The sequence below is a fragment of the Bos grunniens genome, chromosome 17 (assembly GCF_055505025.1).
Source record: "Bos grunniens cultivar Pamir isolate PY7600 chromosome 17, Bosgru_T2T1.0, whole genome shotgun sequence".
NCBI classification, from domain to species: domain Eukaryota; kingdom Metazoa; phylum Chordata; class Mammalia; order Artiodactyla; family Bovidae; genus Bos; species Bos grunniens.
This window is the reverse complement of record NC_141181.1, coordinates 72,408,919-72,426,612: the sequence shown is the minus strand read 5'-3', so window position 1 is coordinate 72,426,612 and position 17,694 is coordinate 72,408,919. Positions and strand designations below refer to the sequence as shown.

Below are 17,694 nucleotides of genomic sequence, written 5' to 3'. Positions count from 1 at the left end.
GCGCCACTGAGCGGTGACCCCTGGCTCGGGGAGGCAGGGCGCGGACCCCTCCCTCCGGCACCGCCCCCCGCAGAGCCAGGCCGCCCCGCAGCCCCGCCCCGCCCGGCGTGCGGACCGTGGCGGCTCCGGGGCTGCGGGCCGGGCGGGCGGCAGGGCCGCGGATTAAAGCTGTGGGGGAGGGCCCGCCAGGGCCTTTGGCTTCTAGGAGGGGGCGGTGTGCATGCGCAGGTGGCTGATGAGGTTGCGCTGCTGCGTGAACTTGCCCCCGCACAGCTGGCACTCGTACGGCTTCTCGCCCGAGTGCACGCGCATGTGCTCGGTGAGGCGGTACTGGCGCGTGAAGCGCATGCCGCACTCGCCGCACGCGAAGGGCTTGAGGCCCAGGTGGCTGCGCATGTGGCGCGTCATGGTGCCGCGCTGCGTGAACATCTTCCCGCAGATGCCGCACGGGAAGGGCCGCGCCAGCCAGTGCGTCTTCTCGTGCTGCCGCAGCGTGGCCGCGTCTTTGTAGGTCTTCTCGCAGGCCGAGCACTTGAAGGGCCGCGGCCCGGCCGCCAGGGCCGCGCTGGGCGCCGACAAGTCCTCCGCCTCCTCGTCGGCGCCCGCGCTGCCCGTCTCGTAGGCGCCGCCCTCCTCCTTGAGGAGCAGCTCCTCCTCCGCGTGCGTCTCCACGTGCGCGTTGAGCTGCTCCGAGCTGGGGAAGCCCTTGGCGCAAGGGATGCACACGTACAGGTTGTCGCCGTAGGGCACCGGCTCGAAGCCCTCCTGCCGGTACACGTAGGGCGCGCCGGCCGGGCCGCCCTCGCTCCCGCTCTGCGCGCTGTCGTCGCTGCCGTCCTTGCCGTTCTCCTCCTCCTCCTTGCAGGCGTGAGGGGGCTCCCCGAAGGGCCTGCCTGCCGCCGCACTGCCGGCCAGGAGCCCGTTGGGGACCCTGTCACCCAGCCCTTCGGCCTCCTCCCCCGGGCACGGGCCCTTGGGCGCCACGTCCCTCCGCTCAAACGGGGAGGCGGCCGCGGGCTCCTTCTTGGCCCACTCCTTCTTGCGGGCCGAGTGCCGGAGGCTCTTGCGGGGCGGCGGCCCGCCCGGCCCCTCCAGCAGGCACAGCGGGTTGTCGTCTGCCCCCTCCAGATCCATGGGCTCACTGAGGGCCCCCCCCAGCTCGGTGTAAGAGGCACTGTTGGCGACGGGAGGGGCGGAGGTCGAGAGGGGCGAGCCCTCCTGGCTGTCGCTCAGCTGGGCTGGGTCGTCGGGGGTGAGGGAGGGCCCGGGAGTGGCAGGGGGCAGCGGGGGGCTCTTCTTGGACAAGTCCAGGCCCAGCTCCTGCTCGCAGCTGCCGCCGGCCCCGTTGGTACTGCAGCCGCCCAGGCCAGCCTCCCCACTGCCGGGACACACGGGCCGGCCCAGGCCATGCGCGCCCTCCTGGCTCAAGCCGCCCAGGAAGAGCTCATCGTCGGAGCCTTTGGCCTGGGAGAGCTCCTGGGGGGCATGGGCCCCTTTGCGCCCGTCCACGAGGCCTGGGTAGCGGGTCTGGATGACCGAGGCCGTAGACAGCCGCTGGCTGCGGGGGTGCCGCCCCAGGCCGGCGCCGCCCCGCCCAGAGCCGAAGGGCTTGCCAGCTCTCTTGAGCTTGCGCCGGCAGAGGGCCGCCAGCTCAGGCAGCTGGAGGTAGCTGGCGGCGGTGAGCAGCGTGCTGAAGTTGGGCTCAGCTGGCGGCTCACCGGGCAGCAGGCGGCCGGTGTAGATGAAGTCCAGGATCTGCTGGAACACCGCGGAGCTGACCATGTCCGTGTCCAGGCTGATGAGGTTGTCATGCAGCACCAGGGACTTGAAGTAGACGCTGCTGGCGGCCAGGACGTTCTTGTGGGCCCGGAAGACGGCGTTCTCCACCATGACAATGACGTCACACAGGAAGCCCTGCGTGCGCTGCTGGTTCAGCTGCAGCAGGAGCTGCTTGGAGTGGCTGGGCAGCTCCATGTCGGGCCCCATGTCCCCGCGCCCTGCCCACACGCACCACCTGTGGGCACGAGCAGACACACACCCGTCAGCGGGGGCCCTCCTGGGGCCTCCCCCCAGGCTGCCCGCCTGCCGCCAGCCCATCTGTACGCTTGAAAACGCAGCGACAACGGGGGGCACATGTGTGGGGCAGACAAACCAGAGCTCTGTCCCCTAGAGGAAGGTGACCCCACGCCCAGATGGACCTGTGGGTGAGCAGCAGGGACCACGGGGACACAGAAGCCCCTGACGGACACTTCTGCAGCGGCCCAGCTTTCCGGTCCAGCCGGAAATTGGATCTGCAGGTGGAGTTGCCCAGAGCGCACTGAAGCCACCTTCTCCTCGAATACCACGTGGGCAGGTCGGACCCGCAGCCTCCAGCAATGGCCGCCCACGTGACGCTGCGGCCCGGCCATTCCCCCCACCCTCCCCATCCCCCCGGCCTGTGCCTCTGGGTGCCGAACAGAAGAGGTGGCCTGGCCAAGCCTGGTACCACAGGCCCCAGGGCCTTTCTGGGCAGGGCAGGTTGTCTGAGCTTGGGAAACCCCGCAGACTGGCCAAAATGCGCCGGGAGGAATTCTCACTGGGGAACAACCGTGCACAGAGCCCCGCAGCGGCTGCGCGCATGCCCACCCACAGGGGCCTTCATGTCCCTGCGCTCAGGGCCCGACCTGGGAGAGGAGCGCACTGCCCCAGGCCTCCCCCAGCAGGGATCCAGGGTCCCCACCCTGCCCCCTCAGGAGGGGTCATGCCCGCCCACCTGCTGTCCCACCCTGGCCCGCACTTGCCCTTGTCTGCAAAGTCAGAGAAACCCCCACGCCCCTGTCCACCCGGGAAGGCTCTGCGCACAGTGCCCATGTGGGCTGGCACTCGGCCCAGCGGGAGCCAGTACCCCTCCCGGCCCTGGCCAGCCAAGGGGGACAAAGAGCCCAAGACGCGGAACACCTGGCTGGGAACGCCAGCCCGTGAGCCACAGCCCCTCCTCCCCCACGCTGCCAGCGCTGCCCGCACACAAAGGCCGGCGGCCAGCACGCAGGCCAGGCGCTCAGCTGCCCGGAGTCCCCAGGAGGAGGAGCAGACCCCGCCCCCTGCCGCACCCCCAGCCTACCGGAGTGCCAGGGGCCCAGAAACCATGTGAGCAGCAACCAGGGGGGGTGGCCTCCTCGAGTGTGCGGCCTCCCTGGGGGTGCATCAATGCCTGGTCACCTGCGGAGGAGAAGGTGGACACAGTCAGCACGCGGGCCTCGCAAGGGGGGAGGAGCGGCTCGAGGCCGGAGCCAGGCTCCCGTCTGCGACAGGGTCGGGCGTCCGGACAGCTGGGCAGGAGGCAGCAGCCACAGTGCCTGCAGCCCGGCTGGTGGCAGGAAGGAGGCAGGTGTGGGGCGCCGCCGCACCCCCACAGGAAACAGGGTGCCCCCAGAGCCGCCTCGGGCGGGGAGTGGGGGGACAGGCGTGCAGCTCTGGGAGGGCGGGCGGGGTGGCAGGAGGCCTGGGCAAGGCCCTTCTAGGCTGGCCACATTTACATAACAAAAGGTCAGAAATGGAGGAGCTGGTGCCGCGGGCTATTTATAAGATCCAGTCTCAACCGCTTCTGGCTCCCCAGCCCCCTGCCCTGCCCTCCCCTCTGGGTCTGCGCTCGCCCCCTCCCTGCCAGAGCCCAGCCCCCTCCTGCCCAGCCTGGCCTGACCACATGGCCCTCGAAGGCTCGCCCTTTCAATACCAGCCCGCCAAGGCTGCTGGCAGCTGCCGCCAGATGCGGGCGGGCTTCCCGGCCCCCCAGGGCTTCAGGTCCTGGGAGAGGGGTCCCGAGGTCCTGGCTGCTTGCCCCCCACCGCAGCAGACCTGGGCACCCTGGGCATGGAGCCAGGCAGCGGGCGGAGGCCTGAGCCCCGGAGCCCCTCCTGGCGCGCCCCTCCCCTGCCCAGGGCCAGGGCGGCCCGGCCGGTCCTCAGGAATGTGCCCAGACCCGGGGTGCGGGGTGCCGGGAGGCCTCGCTCCAGCCTGCCAGCTGTCTCTTGCCCCCAGCACGGCTCCCCGCTGGCAGGGGTGGCTGGTGAGGGGGCCGGCCTGGCTCGCAGGCAGCATGAGGCCTGCTGGTGTGGGGCCGCTGCCCAGCCTGGCAGGAGCCGCCATGGGCTGCAACAGCCCCGGCAGCCAGCCCAGCCGCCCCAAGCTCCCCCCACCGCCCCGCGCTGCTGCCCGCCTTGAGCGCCCACTCCACCATGCCCAGAGCCCGGGCAGACGGACAGGTCAGAGAGGTGGGCTGGGAGTTGTCCCCGCTAGGCTGACCCCAACACCCCTCAAGGAAGGGGTCTCTTGTGAACAGAGGCCCTGGATGACTTTCCCAGCTCTCTGCTCCCAAGACCACTGCTTGGTGACCAACGGGTCCTGGCTGAGGCCCCAGGCGCCCCTCCTCCCCTCAGTTCAGGCCGCAAAAAGCCAAGGTGGCCAGTCCACCCCACCCCCCGGAAGGCCAGGCCCTACAGCTGACCAGGGACCCCAGGCCTCATGGGGGGGCCTCTCCTGGCGCCCGGGAGGGCAGGAGGCAGTGAGAGAAGCCCTCAGGTGCTTCAACCAGATTCCATAGCAGCCGGTCCAACTTGGCCTGGACCACCACGGAGCCCGGAGCCAGGGAGGCTGAGCTCTCGGGCTGCCCCTCCTTCTGCCTCCAGGTGGAAACGCTGGGGAACAGGGCCTGGCAACAGGCGCCCCCCCTCCAAGCAGAGAAGGGGGCATCCCAGCCCACTAGGGGGCCGTGGGCCCCTCAAGATGCCCACTACCTGGCCGCCACGCCCCAGGGTCTTGAGCACAGTGGGTGCGTCACTGAGGCCACGGACACTCGCTGGCCACTGCCCCGCAAGCCTGGGTCCAGCCGACCTGGCGTGAGCGCCTGGCGCTCCAGGTGTGCCCTGACAGGTGTGAGCTGGGCCCTCCTGGGCTGCAGGAGGGGCACCTGGAGGCAGAGCGAGGCGGCCTCAGCTCCTGGCACCCTATGCCAGCCTGATAAGCATCCTGTTCACAGGGAAGCCTCCAGCGCAGATGAGACCGGGGCTCTGGGGCTTAAGCAACCTGCCCAAGGTCACAGGAGCAAGCCGAGGGCACAGCTCCGCTCTAGACTTTGCCACCCAGGACGACCCCCGGGTCTCCTCCCCCCAGGGGCAGGACGGGGCACCAATGCGCCCCACCTCCCTCCCTCCAACACCTGGTCTGGCGGCCCGCTGACCACCTCACCCCGGAGCCGGGGCTGTGCCCGCCGCTCCGAGGAACAGCACTGGCCTCCGTGGCCTCTCTGGCTGCCCTGCAGGCGGGGCTGCTGGCGAGTGGGCCCCACAGCCCTGGTGAGCCCAGGCCTGGATGCCCGCCAGCCACTCCTGGCTGGCCTCCCAGACCGTCCTCCTGGAAAGCAACAGGCCCTGTGAATGCCAGGAGCCCTGCCCTCCTCCTGACGGGATGCCCAGGAAACAACGCTGGGGCTCGGTCAGCGTGCTGAAGACGCGTTGGGAGGGACCCAGGGCAGGCCTCCCAGCCTGAACAGTGTGGGAGGAGGCGCCCACCCCACCCACCGCCCAAAGCCTGCTCTCGACGCCCACAGCCCCTCTGTCCCACTCAGGCAGCCCACCCGGGGGGCTCACAGCACCACGCGACACCTCGCAGGAGGCCACGGCCGGCACGCCTGCTCTCTGGGGGAACCCTGCGTGCGCCTCCAGCCACCCGTCTCTCCCACCTGCACGACACGGGACCTGCGGCCGGCTCCCCCCGCTGGCCCTGGCACAGCTGGCCAGCGGGCACCAGGCGGGCGCGAGGCGGGGTCCTGCAGGGAGGTACCGGCCAGGCCTGCTGAGATGGGGAAGGGCAGGGGAACGCTGCCTGGGGCGAGATCACTGTTACAAAAACATCCAGACGAGGTGCCCACCTTGCCCCCCGCTGGCCGGAGGGGCCTGAGTGCTTGGGAAGGGAGCAGCGGGCAGCAAAGAGCAGGAGCCTGGAGGCAGGGAGCCTGTGGGAGGAGTCCCCACGAGGCCAGGATCCAGGGCCCTGAGGAGCCTCTGCCTGGTGGCTCCTGCGTCCGCTTCCTACTCGCCCTGCGGGGTGTCAGGCCCGGGCCGGGGAGCAGATTCGGGGCATGCAGACAGTCCGGCCCCACTCCGACCCCAGACCCGGAACCCGCGCACACTGGACTGTGGGAGACCAGCTTCCTCCTCCCAGAAGGCAGGGAACGCCCAGCGACGGGGGTCGAGAAGGAGGCGGCGGCCCCCAAAGGGAAGACACCTTTCCCACGTAAACACGCCCAGAGTGACTAGGAAATGGGGTTCGGCTCCCAGGGCTGTCCTGGAGGCGGGCCGGGGCTGGGCTGCCTGCTGGGAGGGACCCGCACCACTGCCCACCCGCCCGAGGCACCTCCCAGCAGTCAGTGAGGCAGCCGCCCAGCCCAGGGCCCCTCCAGGTCGCAGACTCCAACACCCAAGCATGAAACAGCTCAAGAAGCTAGAAACCTCTCTCACACCAACCCACGACTCTCAAAGACCTAAAAGACAAAACAGACTGTGTCACCTTCGATCATCGCTTCTGTGTATGAGGCGAGAGGACACTTCCCCACTGAACAACACCCCCTCAGGGTGGAGGTCCTTCCCGGGAAAGGGCAGCCACCCCTGCACCCGCGTGGCGGCACAGACACCCCAGCAGCCAGCACCCAGGCCACACACCCTGCCCACGACAGTCACAGAAACAAAGCCCAAACTGGAAGGCAGACGGCGAGGACGGGGTTCGCCCGCTGACTGAAGGCTGAGAGCGGACTTCCGGGCAGAGAAGAGGACGCTCAGACTTCACAAAGACCGAGACGGGAGGCGCACAAGCCCCGGGAGCCAGGCAGGTGCACAGCCCCCCGGCGGCGTGCAGGCCGAACCTGGGTCAGGAAGAGCTGACCACGGACATGTCTGCAGCCGCCAACAAACGGGGGAGCAGGGCAGCCAGACCCTAAAGGGGCACAGGGGGCCCTGGGCAAGGTCAGAAGCAGGGAAGGACAGGAGGGGGAACCAGGGACCAGACAGGACTCGACACACGAGAGGCTTCTGTTCTGGACGCGGGACGTGTGCCCACCTGGGAAGAGCCTGGGGTGCAGTTGCTCACAGCTGGCACGCTTCTTAGGTAGGGTCAGTGCAGAGCCGGTCCCCGGGCTGACGAGCAAGCCCACCCACTCCTAGACTAATCACAACAACCCGAGGGGAGAAACAGCCCCGACGGGAAGGAAGGAACCCCCGAGCCCAGCCAGAAACCTGCAGGACACTGAGGTACCACCTCCAAACCTCTGAGGGGACCTCGCCCCCAACACAGGCGGTGCCGGAAGCGAAGACCCCGCACGCCTCGTGGCCAATAAGCAAAAAGCCAGAGCGATACTGGGACAAAGCCAACCAAGACTTTAAAAACAGTCCACGTCAAAAAACAAAATCTTTACAGAACACCACCACCAGAAACCTCTCATCAGGGCAGACGGGTTGGCCAGCTGAAGGCAGCAACGACCGACGACACTCTAACCGTCCAGGGTCCAGCTGACACCTGCGGGGGACAGGGAGGGGCTCTGCAAACCCCAGCAGGCACGGGACGAGGCCCGGGACTGGGGTCAAAGGAGGCCACGAGCAGAAGGGTCTGCCCGGCCTGGAGGGCCTCCCACCACAGCCCAGGGGCACGCCAAAGGTAACCACCAGGTGGCTCCGGTCCACGACCGAAAACACGGGAGCAGGGGTGCCTCAGGCACCCCCCAGCTTTTAAAAAGCGTTTTCAAGGATAAAACTAGGGAACTGCCAAGGAACACGCTACAGCCTGTACCCGGGGCCTGAAGTGCCGGCGGGGACACTTAGAGGAGGTCCCACCTGTCCAGCAGGCCCTGTGGCCGACCAAACAGGAGAGGCCAGGCTCGGGAAGGGAGTGAGAGAGGAGGGTCCCCGGGACTCGGCAGGAACGCGCTCAGAGCGTCTTCAGATGGGACTGGAAGGGCCGTCTGACGTTAAGGGGCTGCGTCCAGCGACAGAGAAGTGGACAGCCCTCCGCCCCAGGAGGCAAAGCGGCCCGAGGGGGTGACCGCGGACTGCCGAGGCGGGGCAGAAAGCGGGCCGGTGGTGACCCGCGGGACGGGGCACAGCGATTCCCAGCAGGCGGCTGAGTCTCAGAGGCACAACCAGCCCCTCACTCCACAGACTGGGCAAGCCCGCCATCCAAGGACCCGGACAAGCGTGGGGAAGCGGCACGCGCCCACAACTCGGAGGTGGGGACCCCAGGAGGAGCCGCACGCCTCTTCTCACAGGGGCGACGTGTGCGCGTGCCTCGCACCACCACCTCAGGTCCACGAGAGCTGGTGTGCTGGCTGCGGGGAGACAGAGCTTCCGGACCCAGGGAGGAGCCGCCCCCAGGGTCCCCCCAGCCACTTGGCCGGGGACGGGAGGCCCGAGCAAACTGGGGCTTCCGGGGCCAGGCCCACAGGACGCGCCCAGGAGCGCCTCCCCCAGGAGCAAGGCAGGAGCTGCAAGTCCAACACAGGCGTCCCCACGACCCGGAACCACCAGGCCCGAGTAACCTCCTCAAACCCAGGTCCACCCAGGCACGCCCCGGCTCAGGGCTCTCAATGGACTCCCGGGCCTGGAAAAAGTCCATGTCGGGGCTGGTCCGTGGAGGGCTTCCAGAGGGCCGGGCCGCCCCTCCGCGGCCCCCAGGCACACCCAAGGGCCTCCACCTCCAAGAAGCACCCATCTCCCCCACCTGCCGCCAGCACCCTAGGGGCTCCCAAGGTCAGGGACCCTGTGTGCCCTCCAGCTGGCAAGTGGGCCAGAGGGAACAGGCCGGGCTGAGGGGAGGCGGCCCCTGAGACGGCGGCCAGCCTTCCTCTTTCCGACACTCAGACTCAACAAGCCTCTGACGCTGCACCTGTGACTAACTCCCACCTGGAGACGCGGAACCCGGCAGCCCACGCTGCGCTCACACCCAGCCCGAGTCCGCAGCAGCAGGCGCCGGTCATTCGGAAACAGTCGCTCGCGGAGCTGATCGGATCTTCCCGATGCGCTCCGACGTGGTTAAAGGACAGGGATTCTTTCCCTCACCGCGGCCGCGTCACACGAGACGCGGAGGCCTTTCTCAGGCCCTTCCCTGGCCTCAGCACCATCAGCTGTCTCCCCCCAGTGGGAGGCTCCCGTTCACCCGAGAAAAGGTCCCCAGGTCTGAACCACCACCTTGCCCGTCAGCCCCTCCTTCACGAGCAGCGGTGGGCAGACGCGGTGCTGTCGCAGACACGGCCTGCCCTGCTCGCCCCAGAGAACGCGCGACGCTGTGTCCCCTGGACTTGAGGCTCACCACTGGGCCTTCTGCACGGCCCCCGGAGAGGCAGCCTGGCCCAGGCACCCAGGGGAGCACCATGGCCGGCACCAAGGTGCGTGTCAGCCTGTGGACAGGGGCCGGTGGGGACGGTCTGAGCATTCTGAAAGTCCTGAGGACCCAGGGGTCTGCAGGCCACGCTGACAACAGCTGTTGGCCACCACCTCAAACACTCCTACCCCCTCTCCGGGCACCACAGGACACGTGGTGACACAGGACTGATGGCAAGGCCCGCTCCTTCAGCTCACGGATGGTCACCAAAGGCTGGAAACCTAGGTGAGGGCTGCTGAGAAAAGCTGTTTTCAAAGACAAGAAAGGAAACGGCACTTCAGGTGGCATGCGAGAACAACCTCAGCAGCAGGGCTCGCCGCCTGCGGAGCAGGCAGCCCCGCGAGCCAGGCGCAGAGGGGCAGGGTGGGCTCCCGGGGCAGGGGTGCCGCCTGCCCAAGGCACCAGGCCAGCCGCCCAGCCCTCGTCAGCGTCAACACGCATGGAATGCAGGCTGCGGAGAGCGCCCCTACCCTGCCCACAGCCTCGGGGCGCAGGCTCACCCTTCGCGGCTCCAGGGTACCCGGGCCCGGCCGCCACCGGCCGCCTCACGGCCAGGATTGCCCCGACCCCCCAGGCCCTCTGCCCAGAGACGACCCCGTGCACCCACGCTGCCAACACCTTGGAGGAGGACCCACCAGCTCTAACCCGCCCTCATGGAGGGGCAGAGGCCCAGGCCCCAGGGGCGGAGGGGAAAGGCTGTTTCAGGAGGAGTCCTCCCGGCCCTGCGGCCCAGGGAAGCGATGCCAGTCCACACCCAGTCCCGGGCAGTCATGGCCCCCACCCAACGGAACCCCAGTGGCCCTCCAGCGAAGCAGCTCACCGCCCATCGCCCTTGAGCGCGAGCCTGTCCCAAGGGCTCACTCTACCCCCAGAGCCCCACCAGCGGACTCCAGACTGTGTGTGGAGCCTGCCTGGGCGGCTTGCACAGCGGGGCTTGCCCAGGGGTGCTCACACAGGCGTGCCCATGTAGGCCAGGCCAGGAGTCCCAGAGGGAGGCCCTGCTCTCTTGTCCCGCCACCCCAAGTGCCCCGTCCGAAGCCGCGGGCACCTTCTTCCTCCCGGTGTCCAAACAGAGCTGCTGGGAAGAAACCGCCAGCCCCTCTCCACCAGAGGGAAGGGCCTCGGGTCCTGGGAGGGCGGGTGAGGAAGCCTCTACACAGCCCAGAACCGCTCTCACAGCAGAGCCCACGGGCCCCTCTGCCAGACGCGTGGGCCACGAAAAGCAGACAAGGGGTGCCCGATTGCCCCAAAGACAACTCCGCCCCCGGCTGCGCTTCCTACTCAAAGGACACCAAGCGCGCCAGTGCTGCCCCTGCCACACCTGGCAGCCCAGCAGCTCACCGCCCGCCTGCAGCCGCCCAGAGCAGGCAGGGGCCGAGTGCCGGCTGCCCTCGGACGGAACAAGCCCGGGACAGAGGGCCGGCCGGCCAGGACTCACCTGAGGTTCTGCCCCCAGCGCCCCTCCCAGCCCTCGCCCCACCTCCAGGCCCCGGTCAGGGGCTCCCTCACACACCTTCCCAGGTAACAACCTCAGGGACCCTCTCTCCCAGACACCTTGAGATCCAGGCGAGAAAGGGGGCAGGACCCAGTTCCGGGGGCCCCAGCGGCAGCCCCAGGCGGCTTGTTTGGGAAGCAGGAAGAGCTCCCAGGTCCCCATGCCTGGGGAGAGAGGCCAACCAGGGCCTAAGCAGGCAACCCGGAGACCAGAGCAGACCCGAGAGAGGCACGAGGCTCCTGGGACCTCCTAGAAGGTGCCCCCAGCACACACCAGCCTACGTCCCTCCCACAGCCACCTGGGGAAGAGGGGCCATGAAGAGCGTGAGCCCCCACACCCGATGCTTCTCCAGGACCCTGGAGCCTACGGGAGGATCAGCCAGCTGGGCCCGCTCTGTAAGCACGACCCTACGCGCAGTCTGGGGCCACCCCTGCTTGTCCAAGGGGATTCACTGCTCCCTTGACCCTGCTATCTACAAAGATCCACCTCCTGAGAAAGCAGCTGTGGGATCCACGTCCAAGGCTTCAGGGAATGTGGATACGTGGGCTCCAGGTGACCCCTGCGGAGCGCAGCACCAGGGCCCCCACCGGGCAGCAGGGACTCAGGGCCAGGTGCAGCCCCTGCCCGTCACAGGGAGAGTTCCCCAGGAGCCGGGGGTGCCGCCCCAGCATCCTGGCCATAAACTCTGCACCCTCTGCTCATCCCTTCTGCAGTTACTCACCAGAGCTCACTGGTAGCTTCCGAGCAGCACAGGCAGGAGAACCGCAAGGCCAGTGGGCAATCCCGCCCTTTGAAAGCCTGTGAGCAGGCTGAGGAGAAGGCCAAAGGGCAGCGACCCCAGCCTGGGCGAGAGAGACCTCCAGCCACCTGTGTGTACGTGTGGGGCGTTCCCTGGACACGGGGGCAGCCCCTCCTCACTCTCACGGAGAACCCACCCCCGTGGGTTCTCCAGTCCCTCTGGGGAAGAAGCCCAAGGCCACGGGGGCCACGGGAGGCCAGTGCGCACGGCGACCACTCCAGGGCCGCAAGAGGCCCGCTCCCCACCTGGAGGCCCCCTCCCCACCAAGCCCGGCCCCGCCTTCCCTTGGAGCCTTGGAATTCCCAGGAGCGGGAGCGCCCCGGGCGCCCCCAGAGGCCGGCCACCTGCCCTTCCGGGCTCCTCCCTCCGCGCCCACACCCACGTGCTCGGGAGGCGGCCCCTCACAGGAAGCAAGCACGCACTGAGCACACTGGCGGCGCCCGGGCGGAAGGGCCCGCTCGAGCCCCCAGGCCACGCCCCCACCCCACCCGCCGGGCAGGCGTCTCCTGGGGGTCTCAGTCCGCTCGAGGCCTGGCCACACCCTCCCGGGCCGCGCGCCCCGGGCCCTCCCCTCCTGGACGGCAGTGGGGCCTGGAAGCGGCTCCCTCCAGGTTTAACCCCCACCCCCGACCGAGCGCGCGGGGGGGGGGGTGGAGGGGTGGGGGGGGTGGCGGGCGGGCCCCACTCGCAACCCCACCCGCCCCCACCTGCTTTTCTGGCTCGGCTGCTCCCAGGAGCCCTCCCCCAGCCCAGGTCCCTAACCCTCCGGCGAGGCCCCTCCCAGCAGGAAGCGCAGCCCCGCCGACGGGCCGAGTCAAACTGGCCCCGCTGGCTGGCAGCCCCTAACCCAGGGAGAGCCAAGCTGGGATCCGGGAGCCCCCCCAGCCCCAGGCAGTGACTGAACCCCTGGTCCGCGAGGGCGCTGCACCCACAGCACAGCCCGGGAAACTAGCAGAGCCTGCACCTCCCGGCCGAAGGCGCACCGCTCAGAGGCAAGGCTGAGCGCTAGAGGGCAAAGACCCAGGCCAGCCCTGGGCACACGAGCTGGGCACCACATCTGTTCTCAAAACACTTCGCTGAGCAGATAAACGGCCCCTGCACGGCCTCGTGGGTGCCGGACAGCAGTGGGGGTGCCGGCTTCCCGGAACCAGGCACCTACAGGGCCACGCTCCTGTCTCCCTCCTCTTGACGGAACCCCGGCCCCACCTTCCCAGACCACAGGGCTCCCCTGTGACCACCCTGCCGCAGCCGGCCCGGCGGCCCTCAGCACCTCTTCAGGTGCCCCCGTGTCACCCGGGGGCACTTCCAGAGACACTGTGCCCGGCGCCTTCCCCAGGCTGAGCTCTGGGGGCTGCAATACGTGCCAGTGAACTCCAGCTCTGTTCCCACTTTAGAAACACATTGGAGACACCGAGGCCCAGAGAAGCCCATCCCTGTCCAAGGCCGCTAGAGAGTAAACAGCGCTGAGGCCAGTGCCCCTCACTGCCCCCAGAGGCCCTCCTCACTCAGGCGCCTGGGCCAGGACTGGAGGAAGCTGACCTGTGGTCTCTCTGCAGACGCAGCTGGGAACAAGAGCCCTCCCCACCCCAGTGATCTGTCCCTGGTGTGGGGGTGGGCACTGGCCCTCAGCCCCGGTGGGCAAGGCAGACCAGCCGTGGGTGGGGCCGACTGCTAGAGGCCAACAGGCCGAGCAAAAAAGCAGGGCGGCGGGTCCCCTGGGTAAACTGGACTTTATTCCTTCCTCGCTTCTCGACGCTCCAGAACTGCCCTGCCAGCCCTTGCATGGGGGCGAGCTGCGGCTCCCAGACACTGCCCCCACCCCGCCGCCACCTCCGGGCAGACAATGAGGACTCCAGGAAGGCAGCAGGCCTGTCAGCTCAATAATGCAAAACCCTGTTGCTGAGTCCACGACAGCTGACTTCAAGTGGATCGGAGGCTGTGCTTATTAACAAAATGAGAAACCTGATCCATGGAAAGAAAACACTACGCAGGGATTAATCCAGGGCTGCAGCTTGTGGAGAAGGCCGGGCCGCTGGCCAAGACCAGGGAGGGAGCGCGGGACGCGGCCTACCTGTCCCTGGCAGGTACCTGGCTGCAGGACAGGGCACATCGCCTCCACGCCCCTCCTTCCACCAACTGCAGCAATCATTTCAGTTCTGCTTTAATTAAAGGCCTGGCTCCCTCAGGCTGCTTCTTCCTCTCCCCAGAGCCAGCAACCAGAGAGAGATTTTTCTTTTCAGGAATTGCTTGTAAAAGCTGAATGACTAATCTGCAAGTCCCAACAACTGGCAGGAAAACACTGCAGAGAGAAATCCTGGGCGCAGCCCCAGCACTCCAGCCAAATGGCTGGAGGAGCTGGGCAACGGGTGCTCAGCAACACCCCACAACCAGCTCGCAGGCGGCTGGGAGCCCAAGGGAAGCAGACCAACCTGGGAGCGCTGCCGCCAAGGCAGGTGGGAAGCTCCCTGCCAGCCTTCCCAGGCTACCGCCTGCCCACAGGACCCCACAGGACTGACTCCCCTGGCAGGCAGGGCCACTTACTGCAGACTTCAAGTATCAGCCTCTCATCCCCCCTCCATGGTGCTAAGAGCCCGCTAAACCAGCGATCTCACCGCACAGCTTTGTCTCTGGAGGCCAGCCGGGGGCCAGCCCATCTGCCTTTTTTTTTTCCCCCAGACCACTGCAGCGACCCTGCTCTCTGCTGAGCGGAAGCCCACTCCCAGAGCCAGGGCTACAGACCAGCCACATGGCCTGTGCTCTTGAAAATGTCTGCTGAAAGGCCCAGGGAGCCCAGACGCTGGCAGATGGGAACGCAGAAGAGTAAAGCCAGGAGCCAGGAAGCAATAAACGCTAGCTCCAGAAAGGGCCTGGTATGTATGGGTGACCCGGCTCCATCCCTGCGGCCGGGGGTGGGGGCCTGGAGAACACCCCCAGCAGCTCTGGAAGGCCCCTCCGCTACCTGCCACCTCCCCCCTCCCCCCCGCACAGCCATGCGTCCATCAGTCAACAATCTTCACCCACAGGATTCCTACGGGCACGGCTCGGCCCCTCCCCCCCGCCACAGATGTCAGAGAGAGGGGTAGCCTCCCCGGGTGACAACTCCTGACTGGGGGAGGGGGACCGGGACCCTCGCTTATCCAGATGTGCTTGGCAACTGCTACCGGCGAAACACACCGGAGGCGGAGGGGACCCGAGAAACGCGGGATAAATAACTTCGAAACCGTCCCGGCCCGGGCGGATCCGCAGCGGGCTCACTTCCCCGGGGCCGACTCACCGCTGTTCTGGGTGGGGCCGCTCTGGAGCATTTTATCTGGGCCGCGTCCCCTCCTCGCCGTAAGTCACTAACCCCCCCGCCCAGGGACAGGATCGCCGCCTCTCCCCCCACCACCCCACCCCAGCCCCGCCTGCGTGAATATGAACCATGCTGGCAGATAAACAGAATGACACGCCGGGCGCTGCGGCCCCCTCCCCCTGCCGGCCGCCCCCTCCCCCAGCCCCTCTCTCTTCCTGCCGAGCGGCCGCCCGCACCAGAGGTCTGGGGGCAGGGCCGCGCGCCCACCCGCCGCAGGGCCCGGCCCGGAGAGGCCCCTCCAGGCCGCCCTGCCCCTGCCGCGCGCAGCCGTGCCCTGCGGGCAGCGGGCCGGGCACAGCAAGAAGCCCGGCGAGGGGCGGCGGCGGTGCATAAAGGGGGCCCGCCTGTCAGGCAGCGCGGCTCCCCGGGCCGCTCGGACCGCAGCGCGGAGGAGCAGGCACAAAGAGCCGGCGCCCGCCGCCCGCTAGCCCCGCGCGCGGGGGGCTTTGTGCCGGGCCCCGCCGCCTGCCCCGCGCTCACACACACACACACTCACACGCCGCGGCGGGCGGGCCGGCGGCCGGGGGTCCCGCCCCCCTCACACACACACCCCGCGCGCGGCGACCCCTCTGCGCGCGCCCGCCCACGCCCCTCTCCCGGGGGCGCGCCCCGCACCTCACCTCGTGTGCGTCGGCGGCGGCGCTCGCCCGCCGGCCGGCCGGCCCGCCCGCGGCCTCTTCTTCGGCGCCGCCCGCGCCCGCCCGCGCCGCCCGTCCGCCCGCCCGCGCCGCCGCCGGCTCGGCTCGGCTCGGCTCGGCTCCCCGCCCCGCGCGCCGAGCGCCTCTCACAGCCGCCCGCCCGGCGCCATCTTGGAAGCTTGTGACGTCGCGCCGCCCGCTCACCCCTGACCCACATCTGAATGGGCGAGCGGCGCGGCGGGGGCGGGGCCTGCGGTGGGGCGGGGCCGGGGGCGGGGCCGGGGCGGCCGCTCGGCGACGGGGGGGAGGGGCGCGCGGGTGGAGCCGGGGGACCTGGTGGCCCCCCGCCCACGGGTGCAGGGGCGGCGCCGCGACCTCAGCCCCGGAACGCGCGGACCGCACACCCTAGAAGGGGGCTCGGCCCCCCGCACTCGGAGCCGACCCACCCCCCCACCCCCCGCCTTGAGCCTGACCCTGACCCCAGGCACCCCAGGTCCGTGCCCCCGCCGCGGGCGGCCAGCGTGGTCCGAGGACGGCCTTGATCTGCGGAAGGAAGCCCTCGCAGCCCGCCGGCCCTACCTGCCCCGAGGGCACAGGGGTCCCCCTCGCCGAGCCCAGCCGGCCCCTTCCGGTGGCTGCAGCCCCTCGCGGGCCCCTGGGGTCAAGCGACGCGCCCAGGTTGGCAGCCGGGACTCAGGCTGTTCGGAGGGGCTGGAGCGGGCCAGGGACTGCGACGTGCTCGAGGGGGTCGCTTGCTGGACCTCTCCTTAGTTTGGACACCAGGTAAATACAGGACATCGCACCTGAAGTCTGGGAGGGACCCAAGTTTGCCGGCAAGACTAGAAGCGCGTTCTTCCAAATAAACTTGTACGTTTAATGAAACCCTAGTTGGACAGTTATCAGACTTAACAAAATTCTAACTTGATCTGGAGGAGTAAACAGCCCCAAACAGCTATCATTTCCCGCCTTGGGAACGAAAACACGAACGAGGGTGGACTTGCCCTAACAAATGAAAGCAAATAGTGAATGAAGCTACTGTACTCCAATCAGAGCACCTTAACCCAGAAACAGAAAGCCTGCACACAGGTCCCAGCAACGGCAAGAACGTGATGCAAAAGGGAGTATGGAACGTCAGTGGCGAACCTGACACAGCCCAGGAATAAGCTCACGGGGGACTTACTGAAGAAACTCCTGAAAAGCTGTCAACCCCCTACTAAGCCAAAGACATGCAAATTAACACTTCTGTTTGTTTGCATTTTTAACAAATCAGAAATCAGTTTCAAATGATAACCTTCACACATAGTCAGAGGTCTGGTGGGTAATCTTTCTGCTACACTCCTGGAAGCATATAAATTGCTTCAACATTTCTGAACATGAATTTGCCAGTGGAAGCCAAAAATAAAAATGTTTTAGAATGATCATTACTTTGACAGTAATTCTTTTTCTGGAATTTTGTGCTAAGGAAATTGATGGCGTTTGTAGACTGCATGCTTGACTGTCGTCTTTATCCAGACTGGATTTTGAACCCTGGTGCCAGGGGGCACACCTGAGACTTATAGGTAGTCCCTGGTCACTCATTTAATTTGCATTTGAAAATTAATATATGAGGAACAATCCTCCGTGTCTTTAATAACGTGTAACAGAAAAGAATGTGTATATGTTTAATTTAACCACTTTGCTGTACGCTTGAAACTAAAACAACTTTATAAATCAGCTGTTTCAATAAAATATTTTAAAATTAATGTATGATTGTGTTTTTCAAGTGCCCTTTGAAAAATCATACACAAAGTAAGTTACAGAAGGGAATTGGTTAAGCTGTCCACGAGAGAGAATGGTGACGGCACTATGAATGGTGTTTACAAGGGCATTTTACAATCTAGATGCGCTCAAGGGATACGAAGCAAAAAATAAAGATGAAAGAAGACTACAAAATTGTATCTATGTGTTGCATGCAAAGTATTGATCCCTGGAAAAGCAAATGAAGAAAATACATCAAAATGTTTACAGA

The 17,694-nt window shown here is 67.1% G+C and overlaps 1 protein-coding gene across 1 annotated transcript; it reads right to left on the bottom strand.

The window, feature by feature from the left end:
* Window positions 1–49: 49 nt before the first annotated feature.
* HIC2 (HIC ZBTB transcriptional repressor 2) lies at window positions 50–15,804 on the bottom strand. Its single transcript, XM_086349149.1, has 3 exons — window positions 15,669–15,804; window positions 3,101–3,198; window positions 50–2,014 (listed from the first exon to the last, which is right to left on the bottom strand). Exons 2-3 carry the CDS (start codon window positions 3,124–3,126, stop codon window positions 202–204), a joined length of 1,839 nt encoding a protein of 612 aa, XP_086205275.1. The 5' UTR covers window positions 3,127–3,198; window positions 15,669–15,804; the 3' UTR covers window positions 50–201.
* Window positions 15,805–17,694: the final 1,890 nt, after the last annotated feature.

What these genes read in the sequence shown, in the direction of transcription:
- HIC2 (XM_086349149.1), bottom strand. Translation starts at nt 3,126, where the DNA reads ATGGTTTCTGGGCCCCTGGCACTCCG. An exon ending in TCTGGGCCCCTGGCACTCCG is followed by an intron (nt 2,015 to 3,100) that starts GTAGGCTGGGGG and finishes TCGTGCCCACAG; the next exon opens with GTGGTGCGTGTGGGCAGGGC.